The sequence below is a fragment of the Pyrgilauda ruficollis genome, unplaced genomic scaffold (genome assembly GCF_017590135.1).
Source record: "Pyrgilauda ruficollis isolate IOZ18807 unplaced genomic scaffold, ASM1759013v1 scaffold37, whole genome shotgun sequence".
NCBI classification, from domain to species: Eukaryota; Metazoa; Chordata; class Aves; order Passeriformes; family Passeridae; genus Pyrgilauda; species Pyrgilauda ruficollis.
In genome coordinates, this window is record NW_024525156.1 from 3,381,499 (window position 1) to 3,405,299 (window position 23,801).

Genomic DNA, 23,801 nt, shown 5'->3' on the forward strand with positions numbered 1-23,801 from the left:
CCCTAAAACTCATTTTACCCACTAATCCAAGTGTACAACTTCATTCCTTCCTGCTGTAGGGCACCTATAGCCAGTTGTTCCTGTTACTTATTGAAGCTTCTGTTTTTTATGAGCACCTTTCATATGTAGCTTGTTCCTATAGTTGTTACCTAGCAACGTTAATTTTGTTCAATTTATTTTGTCTTCTATTTCAAGAAATCTATCAGGTGTGTTTTCAGAACATATCTGGAGTCCGACCATGAACCTTTAGAAAGAGGTGTGAAATAATTTACAGAGAGTTCTCTCCAGCACCTGTAATTATGTATGTATACTTGGTATCAGCCATCACTGCCATACTGGCAGAAATGGGAATAGATGTCTGTGGCGTTTAAAAATCACCTGGAGAATACTGGAGCAGTTACAAGTTCACTGTTGATTTCTCTGTGTGGTTCTCTTGTTTCAGTGTGCTCAAAGAGCACAGATGCCTATCTCAATTTCATGCTCTTTTACCAACCAGCATCTCTGTTTCTTGCCCTTCTCTCCACAGCATGGTCCATTTAGCATTTTGCAAGCTGCACATGCACTGATGTGACATTTTGTAGGCCAGCAACCATAGTTACAGTACAAAATAGATGATTTCACTTAAGCTGAAGAACATTAGAATGCAATAAAGGAAAGGAGCGCAGAGGCCCATAAGGAGACTTACAGGACATAGGTAGTTTTGGGGTTCCGGCTTGTATTTTTAATTCAGACTGTGGCTACTCTGGGGTTAGTGATGCCTCTAGGACACAAAGTTGTGTTTGTGTTTTCTGCTTTCACTTTAAATGAACAAAAATACCCTCTAAGCTTCTAATGTTCAACTGAGGCAGTCTTGATATTTTTGTAATTCTGTCTGACAGCCTTCTCTGATCTGGAGAACAGTGTGAAAGCATAGGGTTTGCAAATGTTTTTTTTATATTGTCTTTTTGTTTCTTGTGCTAAACTTCCCATCCATATGGAGCTTTCAAGAAATCAGGAGGGGAGAGATTGCATAGAATTGAAGCTGATATTGGAACAGAGGGTGTCATTCAGCTGTAGCATCACTGTAGAGGGCACTGTGAGGTTTTTAAAAAATTGTAAGAGATCTGCTTATTATCATCTACCTTCTGTTGCATGCATCTCTCAGAGGTGTAGAAGCTGCCAAGTACTAAATACATGCATCCTTAGGGGGCTGTGGATACCAATTGTATGAAAATTACAGATCAACTGGTGCCTGTGGCATTAGTGGAAGCTGAAACCAGAGTATGGAGGGATATGCGACATTTGTGTAAATATAGCAAGTGTAGTAACAAGCTCAGAGGGAGAAAGTAATAGAGGAGTATGAGTGTTACCTAGAATGGACTTCTCTTTGCATCATTACAACTGTGTGTTGTCAGTAATAGTACCCTTTCAAAAAATTGTAGTGATGGAGATTTCTGAAAAGTCTTTTTAAAATGGCATTTGGACACGGTACTGGAGGGACATGCTACAGTGCTCTTGTGCCCTTAATATGAGGGGTAGTCTTAGAAAGGGGTTTATATACACATCTCACTGTGGTAATCCTTACCTGCATTTTTGATCCTAAAACATGAGATTTACACAGTGCCAAAACCCTTGCAAAACTTAATTGCATCACCAGTATGAATCAGAATAGCTTACATGTGGGTTTAGAGGATTTGAAACAGGATCTTGAGATAGATACCACAAGTACTTTATATGTCTTTTTATTTCCCCCCTTTTCAAATTCTGGTACAGTTCTTCTGTTCATTTTACTTTAAATGCATTTTCCCTGTATCACCTGTGATTTACATAGTGTTTCACTGCATCATCAATGCAGGATGGTAGGCTGTATGCAGCTGTGTTCCTTTTCTTCCACTGTTTCCATCTGTCTCCTTGAGGGTTAATTCATATGTGCTGGAGAGGCTGCTTACAACTTGGATACCATGCCCTACTCAGCTAACTTCAGTGAAATCTTACATCAGGTGTATCATAGCTTTTTTGTTTTGTCAAGATGGCTCTTGAGTGTGCTGCTCTGAAACTCATTTTGCTGGTGTTAGGTTGTCAGATAGGAATAGGTGATCAATCAACAGCTGTCTGTTTATAGATACACAAGAAACACTTGTTTATAGATGTGTTGTTAGGTTTCCTATAGTATCAGACTTAATTCCATGGCGACAGAAAAGTGCTATAGTCTTTTTATAAATCATCTACTGAATTCCTAGTAGCTCTTGCATTAGTTATCTCTGGGGACTGATACAAGGGATAATGCTGGATGATTAAATTCAAAAATGAGCAAACAAGAAGGAAATTATTTATTTTATTAAATAAAATGTTTTTACAAGCCTCTTAAATCACAACTAATTTAGGTCCTGTGATGTTTTTCAAAGTGTTCCCCATGAACTGTGGACAATATGTGAAAGGGAAGGCTGTTTGCTGAACATTCATTTAGAGACATTAAATGCATCCTGGTCTGTAGTCCAAAGCTGAGATTCTTTCCATGTTTATCCCTTTTTCAGTAAATAGAATTTCTGTGATGCAGTGAGCCCCTTGACAGCCGTGAAAATACCTGCTTTCTTCAGGAAGCTGGCACAGCTGAAGATGAGCAGGATCATTTCAGCTTTGTGTCGCTTCAGAATAAGTGGGATCCTGCTTAGTCTTGTTAGCTGAGCTTAACATGTCGAGGCCAACAACTACCAAAATAAGTAAATAAATGAGGATCTAGGGGATAGAGAAGGGCTAGAAGGAGAAAGGCAAGTGGGACATGGTTAAGTACAGATTAAAGTTTGCTCAGGCCTAATTTAGGGGTTATCAACCCTCCTGTGTTATGCTCAAAAACATTAAAAATGTATTCAAGGTGCTTTATTTTTAAATGGAGCATGGCAGCTTACCTACCTAGCTAGCTTAACTAGCTTAGTAGAGTTTTTGTAAAAAGGTTTTCCTCTTTCCTTGAATGTAACTTTTAAATCTTTTCTTGTAATTGAAATCATGGTGTACTTTACCAAAAATATTACTTGCAACATCAAGTGGAGCTGGTTTCTGAACAAAGCCAAAGTTTAACAAATTGTGGGCAAAGAAACAAAAGGAAGTTCAGACAGCTGCCAGTGTGTGCACTTTGGTTCTAGTTTGGGAAAGAACATAGTTCACAGAAGAATCTACAAAACTGCCAGTACCCTGTTCACCACCAGAAGTATGTCAGACCTAGGTTTTGCAAGTGTTCTCATTTAAAAACGACAGTCAGAAGCTAAGGGCTGTTTGCATGTTTGTGCATGGAGGTGATAGGTAACGCCTGTGCTGTTCAGTTAAAATGGAAGAATAGACCTTGAATATCCACTTTCCTACTCCTTGATTTTATGAACAAATTCAATACAGATTAGGAAAATATCATTTTGTATCCCTGGAAGTGCATGTATGCACGGTATTTGGGGAGCTGGAAGCTCCTCAGCTACCTGTAACTCTGCCTGCTAGATTCTTTCAGGTCAGTCACAAAATCTGTGTGGGCATGGTGCTGTGATGGATCAAAGTCCAATGATCTGCAAATTTTGCTGTTTACTAGCAAGCCTTCTCAAAGTCAGTTTTGTAAATTTTTTTGGTGTTTTTTTATTTTATTTTATGTTATTTTTTTACATAGTGTTGTCTTGATGGAGGTGGAATCTCACTGGTTGGTAGAGATAGATACTTTGAAGGATTGCACTGTATATGAAATACACTTCTGAACAGTATGCCTGCATATGGTTGAAACAGTTAGAAATCCTGTGGAGGGCTTATTTAATTTTTGTTTAGTTAAGCTCTGTGGAGAGCCATCACAGTAACATCCTGGATTACTTGGCAGGCTGAGACATCTGCTGGCACTTCCGAGGTGTAGGCTACGGCAGTGAGGTTTCCTATTGCATCATGCTGAAATCTTTCCAAAACATAATGGTATTTAGCAGTAAATGCCATTGTATAGAGATGAAACTGTATGAAATTCAAGATTACAGGCTTTGTCTTCGAAAAGCTTAAGGATCTTAAGGATCTTTTGCTCCTGCAAAAGTTTTATAGCCAGTCTGAGGGCTATTATCGACAGTGCTGTACCCACGGAGAAAAGGAGCTGACAGAGAAGTGAAATCAGATTCTGGACTTCAGTGCAGCATATTATTAGGAGAACTCTATATGCACCTTGTCAGTGCCTTTCCTGTTAGAAATTGAATTTAGGTGTGTAATTGATATACTTAAATGCCTGCTAATGGTAATTGAATGCTTTAAATTATGTACTTGTTTTGCTTAGTGTTTTGCATGAAGGACCTCATTTTGTGCGTATTAAGCTACATAGGACACCTTTGCAACTATATGCTTATTCAGGGATAGCTTGAGATGACTCTTAATCATTCCTCCCCTGTTACAATCACCTGAAAACTTAATGATCTTGCAGGCTAATAGCTTTGTCTAAATTGTTAATAAATTAGCACCCTCAGGGACCAAGCCATATGGACTTCCACTGAGTAAATGCCTCGACTTTCTTCCTTTTCTGCTTTTCACCATGCTAAACAATTGCTGTTAGTTGCTGTAATTTACTCCCTGACTCTGTGGTCAGGGTCTGTCTTTTATGTCTCCTACATCCAACCCCTAAGCTTTTACTTGACAGCCATCTGACACCCTACAGGTCAGTACTTTAGATGAATGATAAAATTTAAAAGCCTTGTAATTCGGCCTCTCCCTCTTTATACTCCTACTTCTGCGGTTCCCTTGTGATTGCTCAAGAAGTGTTTTCAATATGTCCTCTCCAAATAGGATAAGAATCTGGAGGATGGAATGAAATTTAAATTGCAACTCTGTCTCAAGATCGCTAAAAATAGCAGGAAAATTATTGTAGACTTTGTCCAAGAAAAGCAAAGCTTAGATTGTTGAAAATGCATCAACTAGCTGACATACAGAGAAGATGGTGTAACCTAGTGAAGGTGAGTCTTAGTAGTAGTGTAATAGCTATTAAATACAAAAATTGAGGGAACTTACCATAAAGAATTGAAAGGAAGAAACCTGGTTTTGGGGTGGTTTTTTTCCTTTCAGTTTTGGTGGTTTTTTTCTTTTTTTTTTTGACATGTGTTCAAACCTTGAAATCCTCTTGAGTACATTCTAAGTGAAGGCTAAGTGGCTGTTACTTTATAGTAAAGAGCCTACTGACTTGCAGTGAGAAACCTGGTGTTTCAGGTCACTAAATAGAGCTCAGGTGTAGGGGCATGACCAGAAACCTGTTTAATTCTGAGCATGTATTTTGTTCATCCAACACTGAGAATGGAGGCCATCAGCATCCCAATACAGTTGCCATGTAAATGCCATGTTCAGGTCTCATTATGGCTATCAGGGCATGTTGTTGGTGGACAGAAATTGAGTGATGCTGTTTTAGATTATATCCTCAAGAAATGTGATATTTGTACAAAATCATTTATGGTATCTAAAAGAAAATAGTGCAGCTGGTTTCAAGCTGCTTCTGATGGTTCCTTTACCTAGAAAACATGGCAAAAGATTGGATATTGGAAAACACAATGTGTTTAAGCTGCAAAGCAGTGTGTGTTTGCCAGCTCCATCGCTTGTCTTTACTTTCCATCCCTATCATGAAGAGTTTTGTGAGGCAGAAAGTTTGCAGGCAGCAGTGGCATGTTTTGCCAGGCCAGTTGATACAGCTGGAAAATAAGGGCGCATTTTTGGCTGCAGAAAGCTCTGTTGGGTCAGGAGTAGCTGTTCAGGCAGTGGCTGTGCTGTAACCAGAAGCAGATATCGATGTGTGTGTTCGTCAGGCTGCTGAACTCCTGATAGGGAGTGATGTAACTTGTGGCTAGGGAGTAATTACAGTGCTCTGCAAGAGGAGTTCAGAGAGTGGTTAGTGCAAAGGGCTTGCAGAGTTCTCTTGTCTTGCAGAGTAATTATGATCGTTAAGGAGGAATGATTCAGCACAAGTTACTTATTTACAGTGAGGTAAGGTGGCGTGTATAGAAAGGTTGGTGCCCTTTTTAGGGACTGATGTTCCTCCAGCCAGCCACACCACATCCTTGGTTGATTTAATTTGTACTCTTTAAGGTGGAAGTCTATCTATCACACTGCAAGAGCAAGGATACAGATAGATCTTTTTATATGAAAGTCACTGGACTGCCCTTCAAAATACCATATCACAAAAATACGGTAGGATTTTTAACAAGATGTAATAGTCACTTGTATAATGATATATTCCAAGACTGCAGCCCTGTCTTAGTTTTTTCTCTTTTAAATTATTCAGTCTTGCAAAGTATTTATTACAGTGTTGGACAATCTAAACTTGATACTTGGCCAAGCCAAACTGAGGTATTTTTAAGTGATATGCTTTGGAAATATATGGCAGTTTATCAGTAAGTGAAGTGGTGCTTCACATTAGCATTGTCATTATTAAAAATCCCAGCAAAGTCTGGTTACACATACACACACACACATATGTATAGAGGGAGAGAGAGAGAGTAAATACTGTAATATTTATTCTGTGTCCATAGCTTTTCTCCATGGAAGACAAAACAAATCTCCATTGCTGGCTCTTGCTTGTTGTGGTTTTCTACTCTAAGAGAAATACATTATTTCTGCAATAATAATTTGAACTGTAAAAATGTAGTTAAGTAATTATGTTACAATTTTACTGAAATGTAGTCTTTGCTCTTGCCATTTCCTTTGCTTGGGACTTCCAGGTGTGTTACACTGCCTTTATTTTGTCTTTCAGATGATGATGTGGACCTGGAAGCTTTGGTAAACGACATGAATTCCTCATTTGAAAGTTTATACTCTACATGCAGCATGCAGTCGGAAACTGCTCCGCTCCTCCAAAATGGCCAGCTGAACCGCAGCCAGCTGCCCTCCTCGGGGTCCAGCACCCTGCAGCCCATGTCCCCGAGGCAGAAGGTGCAGCGCTCCCAGCCTGTGCGCATCATGGCAGTCAGGTAGGGACAAGGCACTCACCTCCTTTTCCATAGGTTGTCATGAACTGGCTTCAAAAGAACTATATTTTAAAATAGCAGGTCCACTTGGGTAAGGAACTTAATGTTAGACTGGACTTGTGCATAGAAAAGTGTACTAAGTAGGTCAAGGACATAGTATTTCCATGTATTATCACCCTTCCTCTAGGCAAGGTTTGATGTTTCTGCAGTCACGGATCTGTAGGAGTGTGTCATTGGTACCAGTTGGCAGAAGCTGTATCCATATTTGTATTTTTTTCCAAAGTGTTAAAACCAGTGCTCTCATGTCTGGTGTCCACTGACAGCCTATAGGTTTTATTAAACATAAGGGATCATGTAGATAGATGAAGGTATGCTCAACTAGTTTTGATATACAGCAAGTGCCTCTCTCTTTGTGGAGGTTTCCTGAATGGTTTAAGACCAACAAACAAAAAAAGAGCATGTCTTAGTTATGTATCGGTTCTTCACAGAGCACTCTCAACTCACTCGAGTGCAGTATGTAAGTCATTACCGACAAAAACTTTTAAAGTTGTCCCCCTGTTGTAATGCTGAGGACTGGAATTCAGGCTTCAAGTGGAAAACTCTTGATGTTGATGGGAGAGTACATATGTGATGTACAGGTTCTTAAAATCTTTTTAGGCAGCAGGAGAAGGGAGCTCCTGTCAGCATCAGTAGGCAAATTAATTTCTCTCCTGCTAGTTAACAGTTCGTTCTTTGAATGAAGTGAAAAGTAAAAATGTAATAAAAGAAAGTGTAGAAAGGGTGGCTTCTAACTCTTAACACTGATGTATTGCTTATAGGAACGGTGTATGTAAGACAGGCAGCTTTTCTATTTGAATGGATATGCAGTGCAGCTAAGTCAGCTAATGATGCCATCTCTACAGGTATTTCATAGTTAACCTCGAATGGGGCTGTACTGGAAAAGGTACTCTCTGGAGTACTGTAGCTGTTGATATTTTGTAAATATCCCAGTCAAAACACTTGAATTTTTTTTCGTGTTTGAAAACTTAGAAGCTCCTATTTTGAGAACACTCTGCCTTTTTGAAATCTGTACTTCCATGCACACCAGAACATCCTGTGTTTATCAACATCAAAGAAGGTAATGGTGAAGCTTCTATTCAGGGTTATCTGGACCCATCTTGTTTGCCACCAGAACAGAGTGATTTGACTGTGATCTCCTAGGAGCACAGGTTTATGTGTGTATCAGTTATGAAGTAAATTATTCAGGCAGCAGTACAGGCGCAGCAGAGCACAGCACAGAGAGCTCCCAGCTTCAGGAAACCACACCTTTCTAATTGTATTGAGTCTTTGGTTCCACTTCTTACAGTGGAGGTCAGTCAACAACTTGCAGCACAGCACTTTGTTGCACAGATATGACGTGTCTACTGGTCTGAAAAATCTTACACTGTCCTTTTACCCTATGCTGGAGAGAATGCACACATGGGGAGCACAAAAGAAATATGAAGCAGGTCAAGTAGTTGTTGGCATAGTTCATAGTTACGATTGGAACTTGCTATTTATTGCAACCCCCCCAGATCTGTAAGACTCATTCATGGAATACCAAGGCAACTAAATTGCATGACAAAGTTACCTGTGGAGCAGATTTCACAGTAGTTAAATTTTGCCATCCCCCAGCTAGAGGCAAAGACAATGAGAGTACCCAGAGTGGGAGATGCTGCCATGGACAAACCCAGCTGTTGTCTCCCAGGCAGCTCTGTTATGTAGGCTCTGCTTGCTGAAGGCGTGCAGAAAAATGAGAGCAAACTGAGTTTTTAATGATTTGCCTTTCAAATTCAGAAGTTAGTTATTTGGAAACTTACGTGATTGCCACTAGATGGTGCCTTCTGCTTAGGCATTGAAGGGCAGCTTGCTGCAGTCAGCTAGTGCATCTTCAGTGGTGATGCCCTGGCAGCAGGGAATCCAAAAGCCATCTGTGTAGTCACGAATAGGTCTTACAGCTTTTCTGGTAGGTTTTAGTTTTTCTTTTGTTGGTGTGGGCACTGCAGGTGTACTATAAACTGGAACTTGAAACTCTGCTGCATGTAGACTCATGAGGCATACTTTGGTGGATGCAAACTTGTCTGAACAGTAACTGTATGGTGGGGGGAGGGTACAATTCCAGCTAATTGCCTATTGCTAAAGCCACGTCTTTGCCTTTTCGTTTATCTGGGAAATGCCAAGTTGCTTGGAGATAGAATCTGGTATTATAATGAGGTGACAATATTGGTTTAAGTCTCAGCTTAGAGAACTCTACAGTAGGGTACATGTTTGTTTTCAAATCCACTTGGAATTTGGCTCTGAGTGACTGCCATTGTTTTCTCCTCTTTCACATTGGTTTGGAAGAGCTTTACTGACTTTCTGGCACACACAGCTTAAGCTTGTAATCTAGTGCTTACAACAGTGAGTACAGATAGATATTTCTCTTTATTTTATTTGCACAGTTACCTCAGTTACTCAGCCAAGTAATCAAATTATGAGCAACAAAACAAGCATGGATGCCTGACTGGTCATTTTTTACATGCAATTACCTATTTTGCACTAGGAGTTGCTGTAACTGTATAGTAGTTACCCAGAAAAAGAGTGGGTTTGATTCCTTGTCTTTAGTGTCATTATCACAAACCCTGAGGCAGGAGAGCCTCAAGAGGTCTAGTGATTCCAGTTTGCTCCTCTTAATGCATAGTGCTTCTCTGTTTACAGGCGTCTTCAGGAAGAGGAGCAGCAATTCCGAACATCGTCTTTGCCGGCCATCCCAAACCCCTTCCCAGAACTTTGTAGCCCCGCAAGCTCTCCAGTGCTGGCCCCTGGATCTTTACCTCAGAGTCAACCTGCTAGTAAGCATGTGAGTATGGGATGAAGCTTTGGGTCATCCATTCTTGTGCAAACCAGCAGTGGACTACTTCATTTTGAAGGCAGAAAGAAAGCTTCCAGATAAGTAAAAGCACTTGTGGACTTTGTGAGTAGGGCAGCACTGGCCGAGAGAGTATCTTCAAATAGGCTTCAGCCTTTTTTTAAAAGGTTTGTAAGAAAGATGTGTAAAAATTAAGTAAGCCTCTTTCAGATAAATGCATGTTGTGAATGGAGCAGTAATGCTTAATATCCTTCAGATTTTGTTATTCAGCCTAAATATTTACTGATTCTGAAGTCAAGTGAATTATCTTAGAGTTGGATGAGGATCTGTGCCTTTTATACTAGGTGTCACAAAAACACTGACAAGCTGAATTCTTGAAAGACATGGTGGTGCTTTATTTGCTGTTTTTCATGAAGCTGCTCAAAAAGAAAAGGCGTTCTTAGAGCTTATAACTAGGCACAGCTCATTGTAATGGGATTTAAGGGGAAGGTTGTTCCATGGAAAACTGGTGGAGTAATTTTCTGGGTTCTTGGCAGTTAAGATAGCCCAGACTGAGCTCTCATATGGTCCAGAGCAGTAACCTCAGTGACACAGAAGTTTTTCTTCTCTGTCCTACTCCACTCTATAAGAAACAATCATCTTTTGTTACCATTCTTCAAGCACACTTGAAGACTAAAGCTGGGCTCAAAAATATTTATTTTGTCAACTGTGCTGACCTGCATGGGAATTAAAAAATGGGTTACTCTGACTATTGGTTTACAACAATTCTGTTCTTGAGTACCCACAAATAGGAGAAGTTCTGTGCCACTGCTCAATTAATTTGTAATTAGCAAAATTATCTGGGAGATAAAGGGCTTGGGTACAGCTACAAGCAGAGGACCCAAATGTGTGTTCTGTGTTGCGCTACAGCGCCATAAACAGCTGCCTCCTGTCCTGAGAGACACAGTGCACCTTCACTGGTTTTACTGTATTTCTTACCCATACAAGAGAGACAGGTAACCAAATCATGCCCTGGGAAAAAATTGAGCCACCCCATTGGGAATTTAGTACAGGGCCCTGTCAGAGACCCAGGTACTGGCTAAGCTGTTGTGCCAAGGCGGTGTTGATGTGACTCTGGGGAGAGAAAACCAGGGGCAATTCTGCCTCCTGGCACTTGCCAGCAGGACAGCAGCAGAGCTGTCTTTCTGAAATAAACTTCAGTTTCTGATGAACTTGTGTTTACCTCTCCAAATATTCCCCTGGTTCAGGGTTTCTTTACCTTTTAGCTCTATGTTTTACTAAAATTACCCAAGCCACCCTAAACTTGGCTCAGTAAAACCTTAAGGAATCCTAAATGATCTGTGAGTCAGTTTTTGATTGAATTTAGAAACTAGTGGTTTAACAGCAGATAAATATAAAAATAACCAGCCTTTTAATGTATGTAAGAAGATGGCTATAAAGGCAGAATAGAAGATCTTTTCACAAGTTTTACCTTACAATTTTTTAAAAGATTATTCTACCTTACTTTAAAATGAAAATTTTTGACAAATGTTTTGAAAGCCTAAAAATGCAATCATTTATATTGTATAGATACGCTTGCTGCTGAATTTTTTAATCAAAGACAATCCATTATAGTGGTAAAACCTTTTAGGGTACAAGCTGAGGAGGTAAAGCATGTTGAGCAATAATGGTTTATTTTGTAGATGCAAATACACTGTTCATTTCAGCCTATCAGCTCATTGGAGGCAGTTGAGAAACACTGGCTCAGGGTGAGGGAAGAATAGGGAAGTGTTCTTTTTCTTTCTATCAAATTATTTTGCTCTCTTTAATGAAGGGTTAGAGAAACAAAACTGAAAAAAACCTTCTGTTTTTAAAGTATGAATGGTAAAAGAGAGTAGGTTTGGTTTCTTCATGAAGGAAGAAAACTATCTCAATTTTAAACATGGAATATCACTGGATAACAAAATAATCTCTCTGTTCAACCTCCTCGTAATTTGTTTAACTCAGTTCCCTTCACGGGAGTCTGCTAAACATCATGAGTAAAAAAAAAAATTAGTAACTTAAGAAATGTTATACATGTTTACAACCCATTAAAAAAATGTAGACTTTGGGAATTGGAGTAAATTATTTTAGGACATGCTCTGGCTGAGATAAATGTCCATCAATACAATACAAACTACTGATTAATAAAACAAGTTATGAGCTTAGTTAAAGGAGTGTAATAACAAGTTTTAGTACCTGGCAGTTAGGGAAAATAAGTTGTGCTCTGAGGAAAACATAAATACGATGTTAAATGCTAACCAAGGTAAAACATCAAGATGCTTAACTTAGGTTCTCTGCTTACAAATTATGAACACAGATTAAAATTGGAGATGGGAATCAGCCATTCTGCTTACATGGAATATATGAGGTGCTGGTGAGTTCCTTTGGTGCTTCTTGAGCATTTACAGGTAAATAAGCCAACAGCAGTTCCAGCCAGCAGCGCTGCAGCTCTGATCACACAGGGCATCACAGCACACACGTGGTTTGGAGGAAGTGTTGCCTTTGGTCAGCTCAGATTTGTGGCACTTGAGAGGGTCTCAGGTTAATGTAGCCTTTGGGGATTTCAGAAATAAAGTGAGTATTTTGTTTGCTGACCTTGTGAAACTGTGGAGAGATTACTGGGAAGCTGGAGGGTCTTTGTAAGAAAGGAAATTTCAGTATTGTTCCTCCTGGAACTCCTTAGTGTTATTTAATAATTGTAAAACACAACTCTGCAATGATAAAATGTAGTAGTGGTTATGCAAGAGGAATTTAAAGATCCAGTCTTGTTAAACATACAAGAGTCTCATGTCATATTGCCAAGGCTTAGCATAAAGAAATGCCAGCTCTATTCAAGCTTTACTAAAAGTTGTACTTTTTCCCAGTGTATTGTTTCCTCTAGGAAAAGAATGTGTGTGAATGAAAGAGTGAGTAAAGAAGCATTCAGGTCATAAAGCTTGAATTACATTTTTGGCTGAAAAAATTGATATTGTCTTTTCATGCAAAATTTTATTCTGTAGCTGGAGCCTGGCATACAAATTTCTTGTTGATTCTGAGTCTCTTCCTTATTTTTTTCATGTAGTTGCAACTGCTTTTTTTAACAAGCAGTTCACAGCATTGCTTTATGCACTGTTCTGCATTTGTTTCCTACTCTTGCTTCAGCAAAGAAAGATAAAAACACTAAAGCTGTGAAAAATAGCTGTAATAAACCTTTCTTACTTTTTTGTGCTAGGTTCTTTTTTCTATCTTCTCATGGTGACAAAGCATTTTCTTTATTGTACTCAAAAGAGTACATTTTTTGGAAAATATTTTTACGAGATCTGTTGGGTAATGGTACTAATTTCACCACAGCAGGAAGCAGTGCCACCTCTAACTCTGCTACCAGTCAGGCACTGAATACTGCTTTTAAAGCTGATGGCTGCAGCAGTGTACTGCAGCTGCCCCCCAGAAGACAGACAACAGTGGGAAATAACAGGTCTTCAGTTCTAGCACAAAACTAAACACACGTGTAGGCAAATGGGATAGTCATTTAATGGGAGAAGCAATCTGGGAGGTAAAAGTGGAGTGTTAGGCTTATTGAAATAATTTTAGATTTGTTTTTTAGAGGGTGCTTTTTTTAATTCTGGATAATCTTCTTTGCTTTAGAAAAAGAACTTAATCTTGTGGATAATTTTTCTCTGAGCACACAAAGGTTGAGAAACTAGTGCATAATTTAGTAGTAAAAGACTTAGAAGATAAATAACGGTGAACTTTTAGGTTACATTTCAAAGGCTGTCCTGCTCTGAACAACATCTACAACGTGTGTGCTGATAGGGTTGTGTGACCAAACAAAAATCTGGTGATGGACATTCAGAAATTATTTGTAATTAAAGAGATACATGCCTCTTTGGAGTCCAGCAGTATGATCCTTTATTGCGGGTCGGCAGGTGGAAATGGCCCACTTTGAGCTTAGTTCTATAGTGAAAAATATTAGATATCGGGTTGTGAATAGTGAACAGCAGATGGGTCTGTAAAAAATGGCACAGCTGAAGTTTTGGTGATGTAGCCAACCAGCTGGTGAGCACCTGGATGAGAAATACCACCTGGTTGTGCTGTTGGGTCAGTAGCTACTTCAGTTGCTGGTGTGGTGAGTGAGACAGTGCAGATGTCTTGTGCTTGGAAAACCATGATCCTTCAAGTGATAACTGACAAAGAACTCTTAAGTCCCTGAGTTGAGAGCAGCAATGTCTGTGAGCTTGGACAGGAGGCTGACAGGAGAGGAGCTCCCTGATCAGTGCATGCCCAAGCATTCCCCCTCTTCATCTGTGCCTGGTTTTGCCCTCTAAGTATCACCCATCTGCCCACCACCACAGAGCCCAAAACTTCAGCAGACCTCTGAGAGCACTCCCACGTTCCATGCATGGAAAGGGCAAGAAAAGGCAGGAGCAGGAAGGACATGATCTGGGTGACACCAGGGGCATTCCATTTTTCTTTCCCTTTTCCCCACATATTTATATGTCAGGCTCATGCACACCTACAAATACAAGATCAGCCCATGTCTGAAGTGGGGGAAGTTGGGTTGCAGGCTAGGAGGAGGGACAGCTGAAAGTTTTTAAACCATTGTTTACTTAACAGGATAAATAGGTTTGTCTAAGAAAAATGGAAACCAGAAAATTACACCAAACCAAGACCAAACATTTGTCCAAAAGATTGCTAAAAACATCAGACAGTTACCTTACTGCCAATTGAAATCCATCTTTGTGTGGCTGGTATAAATGAAGAGCTAGTTGGTAGCTTAGGTTATAATTTCTGGTTGTGTACAAATATTTTGGAAAAAGCATGCAATAATTACATGTAGGTCACTGCAATGCCACAGGATATTAGGCTTAAGTATCTTGTGTGAGTCAATGAAGCTTTCAACTGTAAAAATAGGGCAAATTTCTCACATCCCCCCTCTATACAGCCCAGGCAAACTTCCAAAAAGCAGTCTGATGTACCCAAATTATTTACTCTTTTCTAGCAAATTAAATTCACAAGTGGGTATGAATTAATGTCATTCTTTTTTCCAGATTTAGTTACTCTTCAAGGGAGCTTGTGTAAACAGACTTCTTAGTTTTTATTGTTCTAATTACACCTTATGATGCACATTTTTTTATTTTTCTTTCCATAAAACTTTTATATTGGCTCTTTTGAAGATGTGGATGTTGATTTTCTAAAGAGAAGCTGTATAAAAATATGAACTTCAGTATAATGCAGGCATTATGTACTAAGTTGGATTTTGTGTGTGTCACAGCAAATTTTGTACTTGATCCTTCAGTGGAACAATCTTTTGCAACAAGACATTTTGAAAATAAATACTGACATCTAAGTGAGTCAACAGGGCATTACTTCCTTTAAACAGGCCAAATCTATAGCTGGATATAATCTGGTCATTTCCTTAGGTCTGAGTCTAGGCATTCCCTTTGGCCCAACTTTAAAACATGGGTTTTCAGGAGTATCTGCCATGACACATCGTGCTGTTTCTCTCAAATCTTTCTTTGCAGCAAGTCTCTTACACTAAGTAAATAAACCAAACATAAATTGCGCTGCAGCATGTTTAACTCAGATGCTTTCTTTAAAGGCAGTTGCAATTGTGTTTGGAAAAAATAGGGAAAGAGCAGGCGTCTGCTGCAGAGCTGTGATCTAACTGGATGAAAGCAGGCCTTTGAGTGCCCCTCTCTCATTTGGAGAAATAACACTTTCCCAAACTAAATGAGTTAAATTTGATGAGCACGGTAGGAAAGATGTTGCATTACTTGTCATCTTATCTCCTCTCTCATGGAAACATGTTGTCCTGATGTCAGGCTGGGGGTGAGTTCACATCATGCTGAAAGTCGCATTTATTTATTACTGAAGAAGAGAATGATGAATACCTGAGGTCTAACAAGTTTTCTGGACTAAGGTAAAGGCCAGCAGGCCTTGGTGCTGTTGGTGGGTCTGCAGGCTCTCCAGCTGGAGCCCTACACATGGGCTGCTGAGGACTGGGATCAGCACAGAGGCAAAGCTCCTATTTCTCCTTCCTCATGCCTCTTAACAGCAAGAAGCTTTGTGGTAGAAAGAAATAAGTCTTTTTGTTCCTGCTTTTTGGAAAGTGCCAGAACAGTAGTGTTACAGTCCCAACATGAACTACTGGAAATATGAAAGGCATCTCATGCTCAAACCCAAGACTATGTTATTTGTTTGGATTTTTTTTGTTTGTTTCCAATGACACAAACCTGGCCCAGCTCCCAGGAGCGTTTTGGCTCCCTACCTGGAAGTGATGCTCTGGCTGCGGGGGTGTGCTGGGAGGAGGGCTGTGTGCTCAGGACCAGCAGGGAACGCTCTGTCCATCCGGTGGATGGAGCCAACCTGGCCCAAGCCTGCTTTGCTCCATGTGTGCTGGTACCTCACTGGGTCTCCAGGCACACAGTAATACTTGCAGTTGTTTTAAAAAGCTGTTGCACAGTAATAATACTGAGCAGCCTGTAGTATTTGCACCAGTAGCTGCATTAGTGTGTCCATGCTGCATTTTTCTGTGTGCATCTTAGTTACGTGTGCACTTGCACATTTTGTTGCAAGTTCCTCTTGCTGTATTTTATTAGTAGTAGAGTAAGAGTATAACTTTGCTGTTCTGTGTTTTGATCAGGAATTGACAGAACTGAGGAGCAATCAGGCTGAGAAGGCAGTGAGAAATGGAAAAGCATAATATGGGAGGAATTCTAACTTTCTCTGTGCCTAGTGAGGCAGGCAGGAATGGGTTTTGGTGTAAGCATAAGTGAAGTAGGGAATTTAAAAAACCCCAGAACTAGACTGAGTGACCGTAATTATACCATAAATGAATGGTTGAGATGAATCAGAGATATCTGTCATAACTTTGTGCTGATAGCCTTTAAGGAGTCATTCAGCAAGGTAGGAACAGCCGCACTGAGTCTGTGTGACATCTGTGCTGCCTGGACTTGAGGTGTGAGTTCAGTGAACTGCAGACATTTTGGATAGAAGCCTTTTTGGACCTCTGCTACCCAGAGGGCAGGTGAAAGAAAGCACCAGTTCATAATTTAGAGCCTCTGCTGTGTGTATCCTCTGTGACCTTGTGGCACCAGTTTGTTGCCAGCAGCTGATAGGTGAGCTGACCATGAGGTCCTTCCCAAGGTGAGCTGTGGCAGCTCTTGCAGAGCTGTGCTGGCACCTGCAGCTGAGCTGCTGGTGATCCCTGGTGGATGCTGTGGATGTATGGAGTGCAGGACTGGGAAGACACCCAAGTTTTTGCTTGCTTACTGGCATCTACTTCTGGGGATGGCAGGCAAAGCCAGTGTTTAGTTTGTTCCTTTCCAACCCATCAGCACAGTTGTTTCTTAAGTGTGAGGAGAGATGCTGTTCATTCAGAGCAGGTAAAAGGCTTCTTTGGACTTCTTTTAATTTCCTGGACAGTGACCTGTGCCCACAGTTAAAGTGGGAATCTGTTTAAAATGTCCATCTTCACTCAGGTGGTGTTTGTGTGTGGATGCGTGGGGAAGAAGGAACTTGGAGTAAGTTCATTGTTTTGGTAATAGGATGTTCTTGCATTGTGCCAGAGCTTGCAGATATGGTTTTGTTCCATTTCCTAAACAGGGGGAAATGTCAGTTGGAATTTAATAGCAAGTTAATTAAATCATTGTGGGATGAGTTTAAATTGTCTATGCTTTTGATTCATCACCTCCTATTGCTATCAAATTCTTATTATATTATTCTTCCTCCTAATGAGAGTGCACAATTACTGTACTAAAAAGTGATTTTGTTTAATTAATGTAAATACCTTCAATCTTTGCTTCAGCCTGGCTGTAATCTGAACATCATTTACAAAATTTACATAAATGTGAGTTTAATCTGGACTTGCTAAATGACAAGCCATCATTGGTTCATGGAAGCTACATCTCATGCTTCTCCATTGGTATTAGGATTGCTTGTTCTCTCCAGTGGTAGACTCTGCTGCTGCCAGGGTTACTGGAGCTGGTTTCTCCTGCGGCATTTCAGGAGGCAACAGAATTGGAAATACTATAGTTGTGCTTCATGCCTGGACTGTTTGGGTTTTTCTGGTGTTGCTGAGGGAGAAATGAACAGTGCTCCGAAACAAAATGGCCTGACGATCAGCTGGAAGTTTGGATGCAAGATCCCTCCCAAGAGCATGTTTCTGGGGAATGTGAATAAAGTAGCTTTGTCACACCAGACTTACTTGCAGTGAGATTTCATTAACAGCAAAGAAAACACTGTTCTGTAATTTTTTATGGGAAAAGGGGATGAAAGTGGGAGAGACCTTTAAAAGCTGCTTCTGTGTCTTGCCAAACAGGTGCCACTTTATAGCACCCAGGTCTTTTTAGCTACCCCTTTCATCTGCCTAGATTTCTTGTCTGGCCAGAGTGAGGAACTGCTCTTTTTTGGGGGGTTATTTGGAGATGGGCTATGAGGACACTGCTTCACTGTACACACACACAAAGTTTACAGTGTGCATTGTCCATCCAGACATTTCATAGGAATGTTATCTCTGTATCTGCTGCAGAGGAAGCAGCTCCTGAGTGCTGGGACTGATGCCTGTGCCTGACAGTCACCAGGAAAGGTTGGCTGCCTCACCATGTGCTGACCCTGCTTGTGTTCCTCCTCTTGTTTTTTTACCTTCACTTTTAAAAATTTTCTTTCCTTACCATCCTTGCCAGAATAGGAAAAAACTGTAATAAGGAACAAAAACTGCTTTTAAAAAATGCTGAAAAAAAAAGGAGGTGCAAAACATTAATGAGATATTCTAAGCCAAATAACAGTGTCTGTGTAGTAAAACACCTGGATTTAATTTTACAGACAAGTCGCCCTCAGGCTTCTGTGAGTCATTTGTGAACATGTCCTTGCCTGCAAAATTTAAGAGCAGTTAATTACTCTGAAGAAACTTACTTGTCACATTGTTGCTGGTTACACTTATTTTCCCTGTTGCTTACTAAAATCCACCAAAAGCAAGATGACCAGAGTGTTTCTGTAGTTTATAAATAGCTTTACAAATGTTTTCAGCAATTTTCATTCTCCAAGTACTCAGTTCTGTGGAACAAGCTATAGATGGGATCTTTGATAAGCATCACGTATCAGGTACAGAATTTTAGCATTGAAAAATACCTGTTGTGCTTCGGTTTGTGAATGCTTTTTACTAAGTTGTCACAAACTCCAGAGCAGTGTATACATATACACACACACACACATATCTATATTATTGTGTATAGGAGAAAATGAAAAGATTGCTTGCAATACTGTCACCTTATAATGGGTTTATGGGACAGCTTGAAAAGAAATAGGCATTAAATATATAAAGATCACCCTCTTCTTCATAAGGCAAAGAAAAGAAAGCTGATGTTATGGGAATAACAACATCTAGTCATACAGATAAAACCTTTTATTTTGTATTCTCCATGTGTTTTTCTGTGTTATATGCTGGTTTGTTCTATGTATTTTTTTCCCATGGCTGACCTTTGAACCTTTTTCTTTAGCAAACTAGCTTGTTAAAGCTTTGTAAAGCTCATCCAAGTGAGGCTGAGCCTTGCCTCTTGTTACAGCCTTGTCAAATGAGCATGCTCTGAAAGGCAGACTCAAATAATGTTTTGCTGAAAAATGCTCTTGTTGCGCTTGAAGCTAATGTCATTCCATTTCTAGCATTTAAAAGGTCCTAAATATATTTGAGAACCTCTTTTGTTGTCTTCATGAGCAGCGCTGAGACTGGGTTTTACTCCTAAATGTGGACCCAAGTCAGTGTTTTAGGTGAAGGTTTTGGTTTATGCTTTTCGATTTTCTTTGAACGTACTTACCTGCCATGATTTGCATGCTAGTCTGTTGGGGATTTTGGTTGTTTTTTTGGCATTGGGTTGTTGTTGGGGTATTTTTTGGCTGCACAGGTGGAAAAGGTAATCTAAATCCTGAGTCTTTCATCTTCTGAAGAGAGAGGCTGTCAGTTCAAGGGAAGTGAAGTGCTTGTCAGCTGGGGGGGTCATGAGAGCACTACATTCAGTCCCAGGGTTAAAGATTATCAATTTCTAACCATTTGTACAATATAACACATTTCTTAGTATTTTCTAGGATATTAATAAGAAGTGGAGAATCAGGAGGCTGCCAGCTATATTTGTGCAAATGTACCTTCGGTATAATTTCTCTTTGCTCCCAGTGAACATTCAGTTCTGCATTACAGTGCATGCAAGTTACAAGTGAGCGTTTGCTTACAGCCTAATTAAGCATAGCTTAGAGCAGTACTTAATTGCAACACTTCAGGTAATACAGAGGAACTTCAAGCCAATCTGACTAACAAGAAATTAACTTTGTGCTCTGCCCGAGGTTGTGCTAGCTGCTCTGTCTGTAAGGTTTCATTGTGTCTTGCCTTCTGTGTCCATGGAATAGCACTTGGTCAATCTTCAGAGGTCACAGAAAAAGCTTTTAGGATCTCAGTTAAAGCAAGAAATTCTGCAAGAAGTGAGGCAGAACACGTGTCTTTCAGTGAGTAGAGTCTTTCAGTGAGTAGAGAAATTGCCTGTGCAGCAGATGCTGGCTTTGGGTGTCTCCAGCAGTTCATCTATTGATGTCTGAATGGCTCTGAGGTGAAAGACTGCTATGATGGTGTATAATCATTAAAATGAAAGAGCTGAATGAACTTCATAGGAAGCTTTCTATACGTTACTTTTATCTCTTAAATAAATAAATAGCCTAGTAGCTCTGAAGATGGTAAAATAAATTTTACCGCACTGTAAACATGCTCACATCAGTTTCTCTGCTTTGCTTCTTTCCCAAACTTTCTCCAATGTGCAGCTGTAAAAGCTGTGATGTTTAACTCATCTATCAAAATGCTCAAGGATGATGTGCTTGCAAAGAGCTTGTTTTATCCCTATGCTAGAGGCCTGGAAGTGCTAATAGCCCTGCATTCAAATACTAGCCATTAAGAAAGCAGAGACTCTAGTAAAATTCCAGGAAAAAGATTGTAAAAAAATGTGTGTAGTGTCAGACATGATTCATAGTGGATGCTTTCTTTGAGTTTGCAGCAGTCTCTGCTTTCTGCATAATTGAGTTCATCTCTACTACAGTTACGTCTTTTCTGAACATATTAGGTGCAACTTAATGGCAATATCTAGGTATGAGGACTGATAGATTGTAGGGGAATTAGTTAATTATCTTAATTTCTTTATTTTAAAATACATTAATATAGGGAAGGAGAAAGTAATTATTTCTTCATTTTAAATTATGTCATGATATTTATATAAAATTTCACACCAGTAAGGTCTCACTGAGTTCAAGAAATACATTGGAAATACTTGAAGGTGTTTAAAGTCTGACTGGATAGTTGCTCAGATTACTTGGCTTTGACTTGCAGTCAATGCAGAACTCTGACCCTGATATAGAAGGACTTCTTCCATGATTTTTTGTTCAAACCTAATTGTGTTGGTGCAAAATTTTTGCAAGGCCAGTTTTTCTATAGTGACTTAATAGATCTGTTGAATGGTTGTTGAAGAGTATTTCTTTATGCTGGACAATTCTGCTTTTGCACTACAACCATAATTAAGTGTTTTTGAAGGACATATTTGACTTTGCATAGCATGATTGCAAATTAGATTTATATGCTGTAGCTGAATTACCAGTATCTGGAAATAAATACCTATTTTGATTATTGATTGCATATTGAGTTATAAAATATGCGCATTAATGTAAGACAAACTTGGAGGTCTTTACCTATAACAGACAAGTAGTAGGAATGGCTAGTTCTCATAATTTTTGCTTGCGGTGGCATTTTTTTTTGCTGTTGGAAAGTAGCATGTAGACTAATGAACATATCCTGCATAGTTGTTTTTCCCACCTACCTTTAGAGAGCCCTTTTCTGAATTTCAGCTTGGAAGAAGTGGAGATAAAAACCTTTAACTTCAAAGAATAGTATTGGAATTTCTTGGTGAAGAAATCCTGATGTTTTTGTGTCCAGCTTCATATCCTAAATGGTCAAATCAGCAGTCGGCTTAAACTCAGTGCATAGGTCTCATAAAAGTTCTGTTAGAGATTTGGGTTTAATCATCCTTATGTTGTCAGATGCAATGATGGTAGTCCCAGCCTTTTACTGTATTTACAGTCTATTTACAGACCTCTTCAGGTATATGCTTGCTTCTTTTCAAAAACAACAGCAAGTGCTGTTTTGGGAAGGTGTTGCATTCCATATTTTGCTTGATGAGCCTTATGGTCTGACCAAGGGACCTTGGTGTGTGCTCTGTTCCTCCTCACATCTTACTTGGGTTGCTTGTCTCCAGTTAGTGGTGACACAGGGAAGTACCTTTAAGTGTTTTCATGCTGTCTTAGGGTAGCAAAGCTATAAAAGATGATAGGTTGCACAAGTGCCTCTTCCTCTTTCTGTTGACCGCAGGGGGAACCTGAATGACTAGTGAAGACAGGATGTGCTTTGACTGAAGTGGCTAGTGACAGCTGAAATGACTGCTACCTCTGTGTAGTTCAGGAGGAATGTAAGCCAGGTAGTGATCTGTGATCATGAACATCCTTTCCTTACCCTATGTTACTGAGCTGTTTTATTAGGACCAAATTGGGCCTGGACTCTAAGTGGGAAATTGTTGTTGACCATGTGCCCGAATGGCCATGTCCTCAGTTGCTCCTGGAAGAAACAGCAGAGTTTGTTTATCTGGAGAGATGCTGGCAGCTCCAGGGCTGATTTTTTCTATCATTTGTTAAGGGCCTGTGGAAAATGATGAGTTTCATGTCACAGTCTTGTGCAAATTCAAGTCAGTACTCTTCCACATTTGTTCAGTAGTTTCACTTCCGTGTGCTGTGTTCAGACATTTGAGGTAGCCTTTTCAATAGAGGATTATAGATAAGATTTTGGGAGGGAATACAGACTTTCATGGACAGATAGTTTTAGCCATTGGTACTTGATACACAACAGTGATGCCAATTTTTGAGGAAAAATAAAATTTAGTAACAAATGGGAATCTGGGCTGGGGAAGTAGCTCTTCTTCAAGAGCCAGTAAGCCCATTGAGAGGAGAGCAATAGCAAGAGTTTTTAAGGGAGAGGGTTGAGGAACTGGACTGCCATTTCAGAAAGTAATTTACCTCTGATTTGGTACTAGGGAAAGCTACCTTTAGCTCTTATTTTCTGTAGAAAAGCAAATGCAAGAAACTTGAGTTGGTTTGTGAAGAAGGAAGGAGGTTTAATTTCCCCAACTGATTATCCTCGTTATGGACAATCAAAGTCATTAAGATCTCTTTCGGATGCTTTAGCTAACTAAAAATGCTGAATTTGTCATCTCAAGGTGCTTTCCATGTTGAACCCCAGAATGAGGCTGCTGGTAATTTATCTAATCCAGTCTGTACATATGGAATATAATGGTGTCTGCAGAAAAGATCAAGACATTTGGCTTTACGGGGCACTGTCCATGGAAGGGAAGTGTGTTATATCACACTCAAAGAAGTGTACCTTTTGACTTCTTCTTTAAACTGGGTTTTCATAGTGTACCTGAAGAAAATTAATGCACTAGCTATTTTGTTACGCTTTAAAAAGTGCAGTTCATAGGGTGCACAGGTTGGCAAAGCCTTGGTTGATGTGAGCCAAGAAAACTTGGGTTCACAGAAAGAAGAATCTACAGAACTCTGGAAACAAATCCACAAAACCACTTATTTATTATGAGTTACACTTTAGGTCTGATTAGTGTCAGTTATGTTGAAGAGTGTATAAGCAACAGTTGAACCAAAAATAGTTTCAGTACTGAGTGTTTTTTGTTACTACTCTGCAGGTAAAAAAAAATTTCTGCTTTTGCTGTGTGTAATATTGTGCAGGAAGATGGGGGACTTGTGGAACAAGCAAGTGTTGTGACACTTTTCTGTGCTGTACAAAAGGCAAGATAGATGTTCCTCCAGTAAGAAGCCTTATACTCTGCCACCACCCAAAGCCACCAACCTTCTGAAGCTTGAAAAGGCAATAAAATTTTTCTTACATTTAGAATTGTCTCTACATGAATGAATTGAAAGTGGTA

At 39.7% G+C, this 23,801-nt stretch overlaps 1 protein-coding gene across 10 annotated transcripts in view; it reads left to right on the forward strand.

The window, feature by feature from the left end:
• The window catches only part of GRB10 (growth factor receptor bound protein 10), a 144,900-nt gene that overhangs the window by 81,980 nt on the left and 39,119 nt on the right, over nucleotides 1–23,801 (forward strand). For all 10 annotated transcript variants that reach the window (XR_005955822.1, XR_005955823.1, XM_041475897.1 and 7 more), the window contains 2 exons: nucleotides 6,713–6,929; nucleotides 9,642–9,783. Coding sequence is in view for 8 of the 10 variants with exons in the window: in XM_041475897.1 (XP_041331831.1) it covers nucleotides 6,713–6,929; nucleotides 9,642–9,783 (359 nt within the window). In the remaining 2 variants the exon portion in view is untranslated. The remainder of the gene's footprint in view (nucleotides 1–6,712; nucleotides 6,930–9,641; nucleotides 9,784–23,801) is intronic.